We start from the raw sequence: 18,450 nt of genomic DNA, 5'->3' as shown, positions 1-18,450 counted from the left end.
TTTTAAGGATTAAAAAAAACAAACTTTTTTTCTATTTACACAAAACTTTTTAATGTGAGTAAGAAAATGAACGTATTTAAACAAAATATATTTAAATATATGGGTGTCTTTCTGAATGCGTTTTTTTTTTTTTAAATATATTTACAAAACTTTTTAATAAAACAATAATAATAAATAGATGAAAAGAATGAGCTACATTAATTACAAAACCGACGTTATAACTAAGAATTTCTGCACACAATATTTAAATATATGTTGTTGAAATGTTGTGTTTCGTTACATTAAAAGTTTACTTGTATTTAATTTGCCCTTGTGGATAAGCAAGCAAATAGCAAGTTTTTTTTTTTTAATAAAAATAAAAGTTTTAAAAAATATGTGCCCTGTGATACTACATTTCATCTTTTACAAAAATAAAAGTTACAAAAATAAAAGTTACAAAAATAAAAGTTACAAAAATAAAAGTTACAAAAATAAAAGTTACAAAAATAAAAGTTATAAAAATAAAAGTTATAAAAAGATATGTGAATAAAATAATCTATTTTTAAATCTCGATTGTTTATACTTGTTGCTTATACTTGTGATTTTATTATGCATAACAATTGCCTCGGTCTAGAAGGATTTCTTCTTCACTGACCGCCAACATACATCAGATTTTAAATAAATTTGAATTGTATTAAAAATGCACACAAAAAAAAAAAAAACACACTGTACATAAAAATCAATCTTGATCGCAAAAAAGTGCGAAACATTTGCAAAAATCCAAACAAGTCAGTTATTTTATATTTATTTCTGCCATTAAAAAGTTTGTTTAAATAATTTTATTTAAAAGTTGTTAAAAAATATATATTTTTTTTTTATAGAGATCAGTTATAACATCGGTTTTTATATTTTTTTAATTAATATACCTCATTCTTTTTATTTATTTTTTATTTGTTTTTATTATAATTATTATTATTATTATTAGTTTTATTAAAAAATTCTGTAAATATATTTTTAAAAAACATTGCTCGCGAACATTCTAGCATGTCTGCTTTTTGACATGTTTACAAACAACCAACGCCAATGTCAAGGTCAAATCACCGGTGTCACTTGAAATGTGCGCCAATCCTTGTCTCCTGTTACAGGGTATCTATTCTTATATTATGTACTTGCTTGTTATGTCGAAATTTGTAAAAATTATGAAAAATGATTGCATAAAAAATAATTATAAGCAAAAATACAATTTATCAAATTATAGTTTTATCAAACTCGACAAACCCGCTTAGCAACAAAATCTCACACCTTCACTGATGTCGGTGTCTCTAAATGCCAGAAAGCTTTCTACTCTAATAGTTTCTTCCCTCAAACAGCTAGACTTTGGAATTCCCTTCCTGCTACCTGCTTCCCTGACTGCACTGGTATGCAGAAGTTTAAATGTAATGTAAATCAACATCTTGTTAGTCTTTCCTAGGCATGGTCCCAAATAGTAGATCCTTACATCCAAGTGGCGATATGCCTTGCTAGGGGTGAACGTGTTATAAAAAAAAAAAAATCATTTTGGTTAATGTGAAAGAGTTCTTAAAATACATGAGGAGGTAACTGCAAGCTATTATTTTGACAAATCCCTATTTCAAAATAGAAAATGGGAACTGCTAATATCTAAGATTTTTTTTTTTTTTTTTGTAAAAGATAATTCTATCAAATCTGATACTCCTGATCTGAAATGGAACACGTACATCAAGTCTGTTGCCAAGGTCGCTGGAAAGATGGTGGGATCCTTCTACCGCTCCAGAAGATATCTCACTACTGATGCAATTCTCTATCTATATAAAAGCCAAGTACGTCCAAGGATGGAATACTGTTGCCATATCTGGGCAGGAGCTGCTAAAAACAGCCTATCCTGCCTTGACAGAGTACAAAATAGACTTCGTGGCTTAGTGGGGGATGCCCTTTTCTCTTCCCTGCAACCTCTCTCCCACAGAAGAGACGTTGCGAGCCTATCCTTGTTTTATCGTTATTTCCATGACAGTGCTCGTCTGAACTCCAATCTCTGGTCCCTCCTCGTCAATCTTTCACGAAAAACACCCGTCTAGCTGAATCCACTGTGAAAAATTTCTCCCACTCTATATCTGTGCCTAAATCAAAACGCGGATTCCATGAACAAAGCTTCTTTCTTAGAAGTGCACGCCTGTGGAACTCTGTTCCGTCTGCCTGCTTCCCACCGGACTACAACTTGGTTGTCTTCAAGTCCAATGTTAACAAATTCCTAATGAACCACCCCCTTAAGTAAACACTTCATCAAATCTCCACACTAACGTAATGTACTTGCAGTAACCCTTATCCCTGAGTGGCTTCCGGGCCTTGATAGGTGGTGATCATTGTGTAAAAAAAAAAAAAAAAAAAATCTTCTACTTACTAATGTCAATATGGCATCTACTTACATAATTGTGTTTATTTTACCTAAAATGCATTTTATTCAAATCCCATCATACTGCACATGCACTGAGATTTCATTAATGGATTGGGAGACTCTGGTTCAGTCCTTGAGCTGTCATATTAAAGATTCCCAAAATGGCATTTGATGCTTCATTGTAAACACTATTTTAAAAATGAGGATCAAGAATAAGTGGAGCATTTTCTGCCAAAACTGCATATAAGTTTGGTGTATGATTTGTAGATTCAGTTGTTTTGAAGACGTGTATTTTGTAAAATAAAAATAATTTATTAATTAATTTTTCTATTATTTGTATTACTGTCCTCATCTTGAGTTTTAGTCTCGCAACGTTTCAGCCGATGTAACCTCTGACTATCTTCAGGTGTGTCTTGTCGAACTTAGGAATTTTTTCTGTCAAACTTGGGAATCTGTACAGAATTTCGAATGGAACCTTTTATTAAATCCATGGGTGTAGCATGCTCTCGTTTTGTCGTTTTGATGATGTTGCTCCTAGGATGAAATGTAGGATTTTATTATAACAACTAAATGTGTCTAAAATGTTGTTCTAAAGTTATATAAGATAGTGGCTAATAGTGTAGACATAATAAATTTGTATGTGGCATCTGTTGTTGCAAAACTACAGTTCTTTGGTCCAGAGGGGAATTTCTCCAATCAAAATATTATGAGCCGTTCCATATAAGTTATCAACTTTACCAAATTTTCATTACTAATGATTACTATAATGTCCAATTTCTACTGTACACTCTTTAACCCTTATCCTTGAGTGGCCTCTTGGCCTTGATAATGTGGTGATGCCTATGTAAAAAAAAAAAAAAAAAAAAAGGAGATTTTATTCATTACATCACAGGTTCTGCAGACGTTAGTTTCTGTGTAACCCATAGATAGGGCTCTAATAGGTAATAGCACTTTATAGCACTGTGGACTTGAGAGTAATGGCGAATAAGGGATGAACGCACACTCCTTAAAGCCTCTGAATTAGAGCCTCAACAATGTATGCAGTTTAGGGTTCTAACCAGGAATTTTTTATTTTTATTCATTTTTTAAAAAAATTTTATGTTATTTTCTTTTTTTTTTTTTTGTGAAAGGGCCAGTAGTTAATAGGGTTAAAAAAATATATAATAGACAGAACAAGAAAGTTAAAACAGCTGGGGAAAGTATCCCAGACACATGGAGTTACCAGATCAAGTTGTCTGAAAACTCTTGCTTCCTGACCTAAAATGCACCAAATATTGATGCTATTGTATCTTTCATTTGCCTTTGATAAACTCAATCATGTTCTGCAAAAACAAAAATAAATAAAAAAAACAATTTTACTCTACAAAACAACCAAACCATTCTAGACAAAAGAATCAGGAGATAGAGAAACAAAAATCCCAGAATTAAAGAATGTTTTAGCATATATTTAATAATACAACGATAGAGAGTGGTACACGTCAAGATGGAACCTATTATGCAAGGTATTAGATTAATACCTTGCATAATAGGTTCCATTTTGCAGTATTCCACTATCTATCGCTGTATTATTAAATATATGCTAAAACATTCTTTAATTCCGAGAAAATATGAAAAAAAAACGCGCATAATATTTCAGCTTGCATGAAATATTATGCGCGGTTTGTTTTTATTTTATTTATTTATTTTTTTTTTTTACATATCTAACATTTTTTCATTTCTTTTCTTGGCAATTTATGACTACAATAAATTGCGGTTTCACTTAATGTTATAACTAGCAAATTCTAGCATTGCTACAAATATAATTTGCTGATTTCTTTATGTTCTCTGATGAGAAGAATAAGAAGAATAGCATTCTTTGAAACTCCGCGGAATAAGGACTTTGTAAATTGTTTTTTACAGTATTCAGTCGAACAACAAATTTTGATTGTAAAGTTCAACTTACAGTTTTAATTTTCTTTCTCTTATAATAAGCTCTACTCTCTATTGCGTATTGAGCTTTTTTATTCAGTTGGGATTAAATTATCTATATATAAATATTGTTTATTTATATTAGTTTGAAGTTTACCATTGCATATATAAGGTAAACACTACATCCCTTTGATTTCATTACTATATATCCCCGAAACAGTATTTCATGGGAAACAACTGATGATCCATTAAAAAATAAATTATTACTGGTACTATAGTGAGTTCGAGAGAGCAAGTTGATGCAGTGATTGCAGGTGATTGAATGACTTACTGACTAAACAGTTTTCTAACGAATGATAAAAAATAATATATTTTTTTTGTATAGTTTTAAAGGTTAAAAACTTCCAAGACACACACACACACACACACATATATATATATATAAAGTCTATATTCAAAATGTCAAGATGTTGACCATCTTACCATTTATTCTTTCAAGTATGTTGACATGCACAATTCTTGACAACACCTGTTTCATGGTGCAAAATCATTCATTTAATTATTATATCAATCAATGAATTTATTTTACCCTTAACTCATCAGAAGAAAAAATATATGGAACATAAACTTTTGTCATTTATTTGTTGTATGCTCTGTAATTACCTCGAGCTTCATAAATTAAAGGGTTGGTATGAATAAAAGGTGAAATAAAATTGAAAAAACGTATTTCCATGCACACACACACATCTATATATACACTTTTGTCTTTCTGAGGCTTTCCAACATTACAAGCATTGATTATCACTTTGCTCTTGGTAACATTTACTCTGCATAGCATTTCTCAAAGTCTTTGACTTAACAATAGAATTTCTACTGTTTGAGAGGCTAGTCATATATCATCAACACCCCATTGCTTACAAGTAGCACGAAAATTTAGATGCACCAGACTCTCTTTCCACAAACTGAGCAGGGGAGCTTTCCTCTTCTTTTGGGAGCTTTTCAACACTATAACCACTGACTGTCACTTTGGTCTTGGCACCATTCACTTTCAGACCTGTACTTTCCATTATATTCCTCTTAGTCCCTTTTTGCTTATCTCAAAATCATTCATATCACAAGAATTTCAGCTGTTGCGATCTCCGCTGCAAATAATTGCAGCACCACTTTGTACCTGATGCACGTTGTTGCTTTTCCGCTTGCCTTTAGCCACAAAGAATGTCAAAAATGTTATGATCAGTTTTGTTAATGCATCCTAACTTTACCCGTTGAAAACCCCCAAAATAACCCTGTTATCCCTATAGCCCCAGGCAATGCGACGGGGGCGACAATTTCAGCAGCAACGTCACTTGAAGAAATTACTAACAAGGTTTTTGAAGATCTTATGCATGGAAAATCTGAATCCGCCCAACCCTTAGCCAACACTGGCCTGAGCATCCATCATCGTAAAACGTCTCAGGTAAGAAGAATCACTCCGCCTGTGTGTTTTTGTGTGCGTATCGTCGCAGCATGTTTACCTAATCATCTTTTCTCCTAATTTTTCTTTTGATATTTGTTTATCAACAGCTTGTTGCATTAGTTTTTGTTAGCTTATTTATATTTTTTATTGAATTGTTTTTAAGTTTAATTGGAAAATTTAGAAAACCAAATAATGTTATATCACTTTTTTTTTGAAAGATTAAAATCACTTTTTTCTTTTAAAAGATTAAAAATAATTTTTCTTGTAAAAGATTAAAAAAATTTTTTTTTCTTGTAAAAGATTAAAAAAAATTTTTTTTCTTGTAAAAGATTAAAAAAAATTTTTTTTTCTTTTAAAAGATTAAAATTATTTTTTTTTTAAGATCAAAATAATATTTTTCTTTCAAAAGATTAAAATAATATTTTTCTTTTAAAAGATTAAAATCACTTTTAAAAAAAAGTGATTTTAATCTTTTAAAGAAAAAAAAAAAGATTAAAATCACTTTTTTTTTTCTTTTACTCGCAGGCATTGCGTGGTAGTAAGATACACTTAAATATGACAATTTATGCAAATTTCATACTTATTATTATCGATTATTATATCCAATATATAATAGTGATTTTTATAGTAAAAATTTCTAACATAAAAAAAAGAAGAAAAATATGACAGCGATAATCTAAACCAAAACATAAAGCTTTCCAGCCTTATCTGTTACCTTCGGAACCACATCCATATGCATATAAAAAGTTAAAAATATAATGTTATTAAATCTATATTTATATTGTATATTTGTGCATGTGCAGAAGAGCACTTCAAGTCGACTTATGCCTGCCGAGTTCTAATTTTTTTCAATTTTGACCCCTGAGCAACTATTTTTACTGGCTAAAAACCAGATTGAATTCATTTTACACGTCCAAATTCTCATCAAGTTTAAAAAAAAAAAAAAAATTAACAGGAGTGGGGTAAAAACTGATTCCTCAGAACGACAAGGTCACTTTTATATATATACTAGCGGGGGGTACCCGGCGTTGCCTGGGTGTTTGGAGGTGTGTGTGTGCTCAGGCGGGGGTGGAGGGGATGGGGGTGTTAATCAAAACATAAGAATAAGCGAAGTAAAAAAAACTAACGTAAGGCAAATGAACGATAAAGAAAACGCGAAACAGAAAAACGAACGTTAAAAAAAAAAAACACGTGAAAAATGGCTGAAATAACCCTGCTTCGGGGGGGTACCCAGTGTTGCCCGGGTGTTTTTGAGTGTGTGTGGGTGGGCAGGGGTGGGGGTGTGTTAATGGAAACCTAAAACAGAAAATCGAACGTTAAAAAATCTGAAAAACATGTGAAAAATGGCTTAAATAACCCTGCTTCAATATTAAAATTTTAAAAATCGAAAATAAAAAAAGACATCTCACACCACGAGCCAATTTTTCGATATTTGTCAGGCGAAGGTTGGAAGTTTAAAATGATACCGATCTGGCGAAAATCCGTGACCCGTGTGGAAAGTTTTTGCGAGACATACAAACACACACACAAACATACATACACACATTTTCGCTTTTATATTTATAGACTAGCGAGGGGTACCCGGCGTTGCCCAGGTGTTTGTAGGTGTGTGTGGTGTTAAATAAAAAAGAAACCGTGGGGTAGGGGGGTAGGATCGAAGCCGAAGCTCTGAGGTGAAGTTTGAAAATAAAATCGGCCAGCCAGAATGAAGCATTGTTATAAGTGAATAAGTGAAAGATGTTTGAAAGTCGTTGAGCGTTACGACGACGATGATGACGATGTAAGCATTGTTATAAGCGAAGTAAGAAAAGAAAATAACATTTTAATTAAGCGGAGGGTGGGGGTGGGGTAATCAAAACATAAAAAAAAAAAAAAAACTAACGTAAGGCAAACGAACGATGAAAACAGAAAAACGAACACGTGAAAAATGGCTTCAATATTAAAATTAAAAAATCGGTGGGTACCCGGGTGTTTTGGGGTGTCGCTAAGAATAAGCGAAGTAAAAAAAAAAAAAACAGGAAAACGAACGTTACGTGAAAAATGGCTTAAATAATACAGGGTTCAATATTTAAGTTTAAAAATCGAAAAAAAAAAAACATCTCACACCACGATTCGAACCCAAAACGTTTAGATAATGAACCAAGGCCTTAACTACCTGAGCTAAAGCGACGTATATGAAATTTGTTCGGTTTTTCAACTATTTAAAGTAAATCAGGTCATGACGTCATCTGACGCATGCGTTGTTGACCCCCCCCTTCCCCCCGGCGAAAATTGTTAATTTCGGGGTGAAAAAGTTAACGTTTCTCTCTCTCTCTCTCTGTTTGCGTCCCTCTTTCTCTCTCTCTCTCTCTCTCTCTCTGTTTGCATCTCTCTCTCTCTCTCTCTCTCTCTGTTTGCATCTCTCTCTCTCTCTCTCTCTCTCTGTTTGCATCTCTCTCTCTCTCTCTCTCTCTGTTTGCGTCTCTCTCTCTCTCTCTCCCTCTGTTTGCGTCCCTCTCTCTCTCTCTCTGTTTGCATCTCTCTCTCTTTCTCTCTCTCTCTGTTTGCGTCTCTCTCTCTCTCTCTCTCTCACACACTTTGTCTTCCTTACTCTAAAGAGTGTTACTAAAAAAGAAAATGGCGTCTGGGTTTGTTTTTTTGTAAAAACTTTGATCGTTAATATTTTTTGTAGCATATTTTTTTTTTACTTCACATTTTTGGCTTGTTATTTTTCATTTAACTATCGTATCTAGCTATTTTTAACGTGCTAATAACTTTGGTAACGTCGTAGTGTAGAAGTTCATAGTTTAGCTTGTGTGAGGGTTAAATTTTATTTTACCGATAACAACAATGTTTTTTAAATTTAGACTGCCATTACAGCTTGCTGACGTCAAGATCACATGACATGACTCAGCGGGTTTTAAATACAAGTTGACCCAAAATAAACGGCCCTGTGTATACTTTATGTAGAAGAGTTGGCACCTGTATTTTGGGGGGCAGTTATAAATCGATTTAAAAATATGTAATGTTTAACATTAAAATGTCACTTTTTTGGGCCCCCCCCCCTCTGCAGAAAATCGATCAGTTGACGCACTTCTAATGGTCCTTTTGGGCCAATTTTTCGATATTTGTCGTCTGGAGGGTGGGGCTTTCATATGAGACCAAGTTTGTGAATTTTTGTTCCGTCGGTCAAAAGTTTCTAGCAGACACACAAACATACACACATAGATACATTTTCGCTTATATATATATATATATATATATATATATATATATATATATATATAAAAGTGTTGGGATGATTCATCAGAATCATGATTCAGAAAAATTAGAACTTTTGGGGATATCAGAATCAGTATTAGAAAAATTTGTGCCTATTTTCCGATGCCAAAACTGATTCTTTTAATTGTTTTTATTTGATTTCATTTAAAATCTTCCACTGCTGGTAGTAATGATAAAATAAGTACTTATTAATTTTGTAATGATAAAATAAATACTCATTAATTTTGTAATGATAAAATAAATACTTATTAATTTTGTAATGATAAAATAAATACTCATTAATTTTGTAATGATAAAATAAATACTTATTAATTTTGTAATGATAAAATAAATACTCATTAATTTTGTAATGATAAAATAAATACTTATTAATTTTGTAATGATAAAATAAATACTCATTAATTTTGTAATGATAAAATAAATACTTATTAATTTTGTAATGATAAAATAAATACTCATTAATTTTGTAATGATAAAATAAATACTTATTAATTTTGTAATGATAAAATAAATACTCATTAATTTTGTAATGATAAAATAAATACTCATTAATTTTGTAATGATAAAATAAATACTTATTAATTTTGTAATGATAAAATAAATACTTATTAATTTTGTAATGATAAAATAAATACTCATTAATTTTGTAATGATAAAATAAATACTCATTAATTTTGTAATGATAAAATAAGTACTTATTAATTTTGTAATGATAAAATAAGTACTTATTAATTTTGTAATGATAAAATAAATACTCATTAATTTTGTAATGATAAAATAAGTACTTATTAATTTTGTAATGATAAAATAAGTACTTATTAATTTTGTAATGATAAAATAAGTACTTATTAATTTTGTAATGATAAAATAAATACTCATTAATTTTAAACTAATCATGAAACTAAAATCTATAGATCATTCCTCATACATGTTTTTATGTTTGAGAAAATATCTATATAGTTAACATGCGTTTTTATGATAATCGTAAAAAATAAAAACTCTATAATTAAATATTTAAGGGTTTATAAAGAATCAGAATCAGTAATTTAGTAAGGAATCAATAATTGTATAGATATTGGGAAAAATGTTGGAATCATCCCCTCATATATATATATATATATATATATATATATATATATATATATATATATATATATAGTAAGTTATAAAATATATATGACGATTAAGATACACTGAATATTCCGCGTTTTATACCACTCTAGGACTCTTCAGGCTTATGCACTCAGGCGCATAAGCCTGAAGAGTCCTAGAGTAGATGAAACACTGAATATTCAGTGTAGCTTAATTGCCATATATATTTTATAACTTACTAACTAGCTCTACTTACGTACTGAGCACTTTTGAAGTAAACACTTAAAGTTTACGCATAAATTTATACTTTCGTATATGAATTTTATGTGAGTAAATGAAGTAGTTATATATATATATACACATATAAGAGCAACTAGTTAATAAAACATGTTAAAAAACACTTTGAAAAAGAGTTAAAAACATATTTAATTTGAAAAGGAGACACTAAATAAGTGGATAGTCCTTAATCCGCAGAGTTTCGAAGAAATACTTTTCTTCTCATCAGAGGGTAAGATTTAGCAAAATGCGGGATCAGATTTTGCTTGCAAAAGTATTTGATGAAACTGCAAGTAAGTCAAAGATCTTACTTGATAACAAAAAGTGAAGCAGAGGGAATAGGGTGAAGAAAAAGGTGATTTCACATGAATGGATAGTCTGGTGATAGGTAAAGTATCCAATGACTGTAATATCCAATAGATTGAATGGTGATAGAATTAAATATAAAATAGAAAAGCAAATGTCAAAATGACCCAGACAAGATGACATTAAAAAGCACCAAGAATATTGGGCAAAAAAAAAGGTCAACTGAAATGTACAAGATAAGAAAAATATCAGCAGAGTTATTAAAAGACACAAAAAAAATTTAAAGAGAGAGGATGGCCGGTATCTGCCAATTCCAAATAAAGCAAGTAAGTATGTAAGTAAATGCATCTAGTAGAATATAAGTAAATATACATATGAATGTGTAGGTAGATTGATATATTTGATAGATAGTTTGGTAACAGGTAAAGTATCCAATGACCGTAATATCCAAAAATGCAAATCCAAGAAAGTTAGTGAAATTTCCGTTCGCACAAGTAAAATCCAAGGGAATCGCGTAATTGGAAGATGGTCCAAAATAATCCGAAAGGCGGAAATCCGTGGAATAATTCACAAATAGGTACAAGGAAAAGGGGAAAGAATTCCAATAATATTATTAAAAGAAAAATAAGATATGCGTTAAACTCGACTGCCAAGACAAGGTGTAATTACGAAAAATGAGTGAAGAAGAAGAGAGAAAAAAATGAGTGAAGAAGGGGAAAAAAAAGATTGAATGGTGATAGAATTAAATATAAAATAGAAAAGCAAATGTCAAAATGACCCAGACAAGATGACGTTAAAAGGCACCAAAAATATAGGGCAAAAGAGGTCAATTGAAATGTACAACATATTACTTAAGAAAATATCAGCAAAAGTTATTAAAAGACACAAAAAAATTTCAGGGGAGAGGATGGCAGGTATCTGCAAATTCTGAATAAAGCAAGTAAGTATGTAAGTAAGTGCATATAGTAGAATATAAGGAAATATACATACAGAATATGAATGTGTAGGTAGATTGATATATTTGATAGATAGGAATATTGAATGAATGTATGAATATATTGATTATATATATATATATATATATATATATATATATATATATATATATATATATATATTGATTATTTATATATATATATATATATATTCATAGTAGACTTGGTATTTTTTCGTCTTCATTTTATTGGCATTTTCTAGATTTTCCAATTAAACTTGTAAAATAATGTTTTCAAAGATTTGACTAATTTTCTCTGTTCTAAAGATTTCTAATTTTTTTTCTAAATAACTTAGTTTTTTTGGGTTTTTTGTTTAAATTCAGGGTCAAATTCTTGTTTGAACAGAAAAATGAGTTATTGATGTTCTCAGCTTTGCAACGTTTGAAATTACATTTTATGCTTCAGTTGAACTAATATTAGTTTTTTATGCAAGTTTGAGGTTGAAATCAGTTTTATGTGGAAACTAGAAGAATGCAAGCATCAGAATAAAAACAAACTTTTAACATAAGTTAAGTACAACAAGATAATTAAAGAAAAGAGTTGCTCTACGTCAAATGTTGACTTATATTATTTAATAAAAGTTAAACACCATCATTGTGTGCACCCGAGTACAACTTTTCGGTACTCAGAACACCTTTGGTATCAGATATACACTTGATCGGAAAAATTAGAATCATTTCTTTTTGTGACAAACGATATGGTCCTTTGCTGAAAACATCACCAACCTTAACATTGTGTGTGGCTTGAATTTCAATGCTGGCCGTGTCATCGACTTTCACATGGCGACTGTAAAGAAGGTGCACTGACTCACAAGTATAAAAAATAAAACAAGAGAAACAAAAAAAATTTTGACATTTTAAAATATCAGTTGCATTATGGGTGTGTGTGTAACACTATTGATCCTCTGAATGCTAAAGTCCACATCTACATCGTCTGTCGAGGTTGAGTTTGTCAGTTGATCAATTCATTTCCCCATCTGTTCCGAACTACAACCTGCATTCAACTAGGTCAAACTCGCAACTGTCCTCAACTGGACACTGGGTATTTAGTTCTCTCCTACTGTGAGAACTGTGACACTATATTCGAAAAGTGGGATTGATAAAGTCAGTACTCCAGAGAAAGAGCCCTCTGACTTTGCAAAATATGCCTGTGTAGCCCTGTTGGCATTCCTGGTAGGGCACCGTAGGCGATTAGCAATAATCTAACCCTTTCTCAGAGAGAAGGCAAAGCCTGGGAGGGTGGACCTCCTAGAACTGCACTGAACCAGTCTTACACCACAATCAACAGGGACCAAGTCATTACAGGAATGGTCTAATCTATTGATTTTGAGGGTCAGTGGTAGGGTGTCTTCAACTGTGTCCAATTAGCCACAATTGCTGATAAACCATTCATCAAACTCTGTTATTCTGAAAACCGCCAATAAACCAACTCTAAATACATCCACCATTAGTTCAGTCCTTTGTTTCAAAATAACTACTACTCCGTGATTAACAATCCCATTTTTAGTTCCCGTTGTGTACATCTGTGAACAATTTCCTATCCATTGTTATCCATTTCCCCTGTCTTTTGTCATATTTCTTTTTCTCCTCTTCCCCCACTTCTCACACTTGGGGAAGGGGGAACACCGATAGTATCACATCTTATTTTGAATATGTTCTGTTTTTGTATTTTTAAACAAATTGATTGTAATTTCTTTAATGTTTCCATTTTTGTTAACAGCCAACAGCATGCCAAGAACAGCCCGACGACGATCCTCCCTTCTTGGATACCTACGTGCCGCAGAGAAGAGGGTCAAAGGAACTGGAACCAAAACTTCTGCAGCCGCCGCTTCTGCCTCTTTCAACAAACAACAAAATGAAGACAAAGATTTTGCTTCCCAATAAGGATCAATCGATTCCGATTGAAGGTGTGGAACTTTCTTTGCTGTGAAGGGATTTAATTAAATGAATTTATTTGTTCATAATCTCAATGTAAACAAACAAAAAAATTGGAACTTGCAAGTTAAGAAGCCAATACAACACAGAATTCTTTTTATTTTTTAACTAAACATTTATCTAAATATACACAGACATGATAGAAAAGAATAGACACCCATAGAAACAGTTTATTTCAATAAACATTAAATTTATAGAACAAAATCAAAAATAAATGGTCACAAATTTAATAACTAATACTTGGTTGACATTCCCTTTGCTGTTTTTAATGCTAGGATCCTTCTAGGCATGGCATTGATCAGTTGACAAATATCATCTTGAGGAATTTATTGCCATGTCAGATGCAATAATGCTAAAAGTTTAAGCTTAGAAGATGGATTCCTTTTATTTTTGAAAAGGTTCTGGTCTAATATGCCCCAAAGGTTTTCAATTGGGTTCATATCCGGGAACTGACTTGGCTATGGAAGTTTATTAATCCCATTTTGGCCCAACCAATGTTGTGTCACTCTGCTAGAGCGACAAGGAGCTTTGCTTCCATGAATACGGAGTTAACTTGGTTCGTTTTAACACTTGAAAATATTGGTAGGAATCTTTCATGTAATATTAAACATATTTAGCTGAATTGATGTTTCCTTCGCACTCCACCAGATCTGAGCTACTGTCACTCCAAATTGCACCCCATACCATAACCGAGAAACCTCCATGTTTCAGTGTTAGCTGCGATCTTTTTAAGTCAAACTTTTGCTGATGGAGCCTCCAGGCCCATACCCTTCCACTGTCGGGAAATAATACAAATCGTGACTCATCAGAGAAAATGACATTGATCCAAAAGGCCATACATCTCTCCACCATCTCACAAACCCAATCTTTTCTGTGCTTGATATTGGCAGCACGAAGAAGAGGTTTCCTTCTTGCAGCTCTACCATTGTAGCCCAGCTTGCTACGATACCTGACAGCTGTTCTGGAACTGGCACAAGCTTGTGTTGCAATGTCAGGGGCTTTGCACCGAGGATCCTTTTCAACATTTCTTTTCACAAGACGCAAGGTTCTTTCAGAGGGCCCTGGGCGATCTGGATGAGGTTTTGTGCCCTCTTTGTCCTTTCTAGTGAATTACACAATCACTCTATTAACAGGAGAAAGGGGTATTGAAATATTTCCTGCTATTTTGCATTGACTAACATGTTGACCAATGATTCGTCCTCGTAGAAATTCTGATAGGTCTGCTAGTCCTTTGGTTCATGGCATGCTTCAATTTTGTTAGATGCAATTTTAATGAGATACTCTAAGTTATTTCAGCACTATTCTTATCTGTAAATATAAATAAGCATATATTAATCTTAGGAAAAATATTTATCCCTATGTCGATTTTTTTTTTTTTTTTTTTTTTTTTTTCTGTCATGTCTGTGTGTGTGTATATACGATGGACTCTCCCGTCGATTTCGACGTATGAGCTTCCGCCACAACAATTAAGTTGATCAGAAATTCACACAGATGATTTGTTTATAGTGGTGAAGGCTTTGTGTAGAACCAACCACACTTTTTGGTATTACTGTTGACCTTTGTTGGTGCAGACGACTGCAGACAGGACAGAGTATACAGTAAACTGCAGGTTTTTACATCAGAGTTTTCTACTCCTAGATGCATGTCTTAATGAAGACTGGGGATGCATTTCTTCGAATGAATTAATGCACCCCCAGATACTAACCTGGAAATTTCTATGACTTGACGCGGTATATACAGTGCCTAACCTTCCCAAATGATCACATCTGGACTCAATGTTGCTTAACTTCATTGATCTAGTGGGGACCAGTATGTCAACGTGATTGTGCCATATGCTATATATATATTAATGACCTTGTCTGTTTGAGGATTGGTCTCTACCAAACTCCTTTGTCAATGAAACTTGACATATACAGAATTTTGACCTGTGGAACAAATTCGATTTGATCTTTAGCTGGTAGAAATAGCTGCTAAAGTGTCAAAATTGAAAAAACAAAAATTGAACTTTGCTGGCATAAGTCAGCGTAAAGTGCTCTTATATGCATGCGCAAATATACATTTATATGTTAAAGTCTGATCATTTTTAACTATTTCTTATCCATCTGACAATAATACAAATCGTAACCTCTAAGGCTACAGTGCTAGATGTTTTAGTTTCGATTATTGTTGATAGCACCCAAGTCAGATTTTTTTTTTAACTTGTGAAATGATTACTATATATTGGATACAATATAAATAAGTGATAGCGTATTGGCTCTATAATAATAAATAGGAAATCTGCATAAATTAAAAATTATTTTTTCTCTTTTTCTTTCCTTGTGGTAATGGTGTCGCTAGAAAATCAAAGTCTGTGTAGTTTTGTGATCTGTTTCAAATGCTCCAATCAGGAGGATTGCACGTGAAATTAAGTGGAATTTTTTTTTCTTCCTTGATGTAAGCGTTGTGTGAATTTCACATGAGGTATTGTGTGCTCCTCCTGATTGAAACATTTGAAAAAAAAATCACCATCTAAGACCACACAGATTTTGAACACAAACTGATTCCATGTCTGATGAAGATGTATATGAAACTGGTTTGTTTGTAATTTTTAAATAAATAAATGTTTATTTTAAAAAAATAACTCTGCATTGTATTCTTAAGTTATAAATTCTTATTCAAATTTACAAAACCATACACTGTGGAAAAAAAAAAGATCTCTAAAAAAAGAAAAGTATGGATGTTTCATATATCCAATGATATCAGAAAAGTTTTTTTTTTTTTATGAGTGCATGTTGATTTATATACAACATAATCAGGTGACACACCAGTTCCCGTTAGATCACCAAAGTTAAGCAACATTGAGCCTGGTCAGTATTAAAATGGGTGATCATTTGGGAATTCCAGGTGCTGTATATGCTCTCTGCTTATCTCGGCATTGTATCCAATCGTCTAGCAGTTCTTACCACTGGACTCAAGCAATGCTGATTCAGGAGAGGTGTGTTTGGTGATTGCGCAATCCTTGCATCACAATTACAAGTGCAGTTACCCATACAGGGAGGGTAAGTGCAGGGTATTCATTATCCGATAAGACTGACCGGAGGCATGTTGGTAGATGTCTTTCTCTTGTTTTTGGTTTTTAGAGAAAAGTGTATACAAATTAAGAAGGGATAGGATATTTCCATGTACTTATCTTGAAAATATGGTAATAATTGCTTGCTTTGATAGCCAAGCATGTCATTGTCTTATAGAAGACTTTCATTTTCAGGAACAGCCTGACAACAATTCTTTCCTCTTGGATACTTAAGTACTGCAGAGAAGTGAATCAATTGGAACCATCGCAATTCACGTATTTGTCCAGTAGCAAATAAAAATCCAACTTTCTTCCTTTTCATTTTCCTTCCTTCAAAATTCCACTTTGCATTTTCTCATATTTCCTCTCTTACTGTTTCTCTCTTGTGAGTTTGATACTTGTACAGTTTAATCAAGACATAAAAAAAATGAAAATATCGAAAGAAAGGTTATATTGTATGTATCTGTTTTGAACTGAAGATCTCGGAAAAAAATTTTTGCTTAATTTGATTAAGTAATTTTTTTTTTTTTTACAGCGGAAAAACACGTTTTTAAGAAGGTAGACATCTTTGAATTTTTTAACCATGCCATGGGGAGATAACTCAGTTTAAAGCGCCGACACTCCCTCCCCATCTTTAATACTAGCTTTCCTTCCTAAAAATAAAACCTTTTGCTCGATATCATAACAAATTGTTTTTTTTTTTGCTGTAAAAAAAACAAAAAAAACTACTTGATGAAATTAAGTGAAATTTTATTTTCAGAGAATATGGATACGTACAATATAAACTTTTTTCAATATTTTCATTTTTTAATGTCTCGATTAAACTGTACAAGTACAGTGAGTTTTCTTCCATCCTCCTCCTTCTCTCTCTCAACGTGCATTCGTTAATCCTCTCCATGTATTTCAAATTCTTTTAAATTATCATTCAAACACTACTGTGTTTAAATATATGGTTAAGTGGCAGTTTTAGTCATTTAGAACTGCTTTAAAGCTTCACTGCTCACTCATTTTTCAACCAAATTTCAAACAATTGTTACAGTTTATAGATCATCTTCCCAGCTTTATTGTGAAATTTTCATTCAGTAAAACAAAAGTTATGATGGTGTTGAAAATCGTCAAAATTCGTAAGAAGGTGAGCAGTGTTTTTTTATGACTGGTTTCCATAGCAACCACATCGCTTCAGCGACTAGTGTGCTACTAATTCACTGCTCTTGCGAAAAGAGAAGTAACAAGTGAAACAGAGAGAATGAAAGCAGACGAGTGCTGTACATTGTTTTACATATGTGTATGTTATGTTTTATAGGGACAAAAAAATAAGACTGAAATTAAACAAAGAATAAATAAATTCCTAATGAACCGCCCCCTTAAGTAAACACTTCATCAAATCTCCACACTAACGTAATGTACTTGCAATAACCCTTATCCCTGAGTGGCTTCTGGGCCTTGATAAGTGGTGGTCATTGTGTAAAAATAAAAAAAAATAAAAATAAGTGAATTTATTGGAAGCCTGGAAAAATTATGGATTATGATAGAAAAATGCAAGCATGAAAAGTAATATAGTCAAGCTTAAAAGAAAAGAAAAGGACAAGATATTCTAGTAGAAAATATAATAAATTTATAACTTATAATATTGCAGCATTAAGAATTTTTTTTTAAATTCAATTTAACATTATATAATCAATTCTTAATGCTGCATTATTTTAAGTTATGAATTTATTATATTTTTTACTAGAATATTTTGTCCTTTTTATTTTTTCATTCTTAAGCTTAACCATATTACTTTT

At 32.0% G+C, this 18,450-nt stretch overlaps 1 protein-coding gene across 7 annotated transcripts in view; it reads left to right on the top strand.

The window, feature by feature from the left end:
- Positions 1-18,450, top strand: part of LOC145242133 (regulator of G-protein signaling 12-like) — a 190,755-nt gene that overhangs the window by 169,127 nt on the left and 3,178 nt on the right. For 6 of the 7 annotated variants that reach the window (XM_080105058.1, XM_080105061.1, XM_080105062.1 and 3 more), the window contains 2 exons: positions 5,599-5,753; positions 13,403-13,589. In XM_080105058.1, coding sequence (XP_079961184.1) covers positions 5,599-5,753; positions 13,403-13,589 — 342 coding nt within the window. The remainder of the gene's footprint in view (positions 1-5,598; positions 5,754-13,402; positions 13,590-18,450) is intronic. The other variant, XM_080105064.1, reaches the window with a different exon arrangement.

This window comes from Euprymna scolopes, chromosome 21, assembly GCF_053919585.1.
Source record: "Euprymna scolopes isolate OS-2025 chromosome 21, ASM5391958v1, whole genome shotgun sequence".
In the NCBI taxonomy this organism is placed as follows: Eukaryota; Metazoa; Mollusca; class Cephalopoda; order Sepiida; family Sepiolidae; genus Euprymna; species Euprymna scolopes.
The sequence above is the reverse complement of the archived record's forward strand: the minus strand, read 5'-3'. Positions and strand labels throughout refer to the sequence as shown.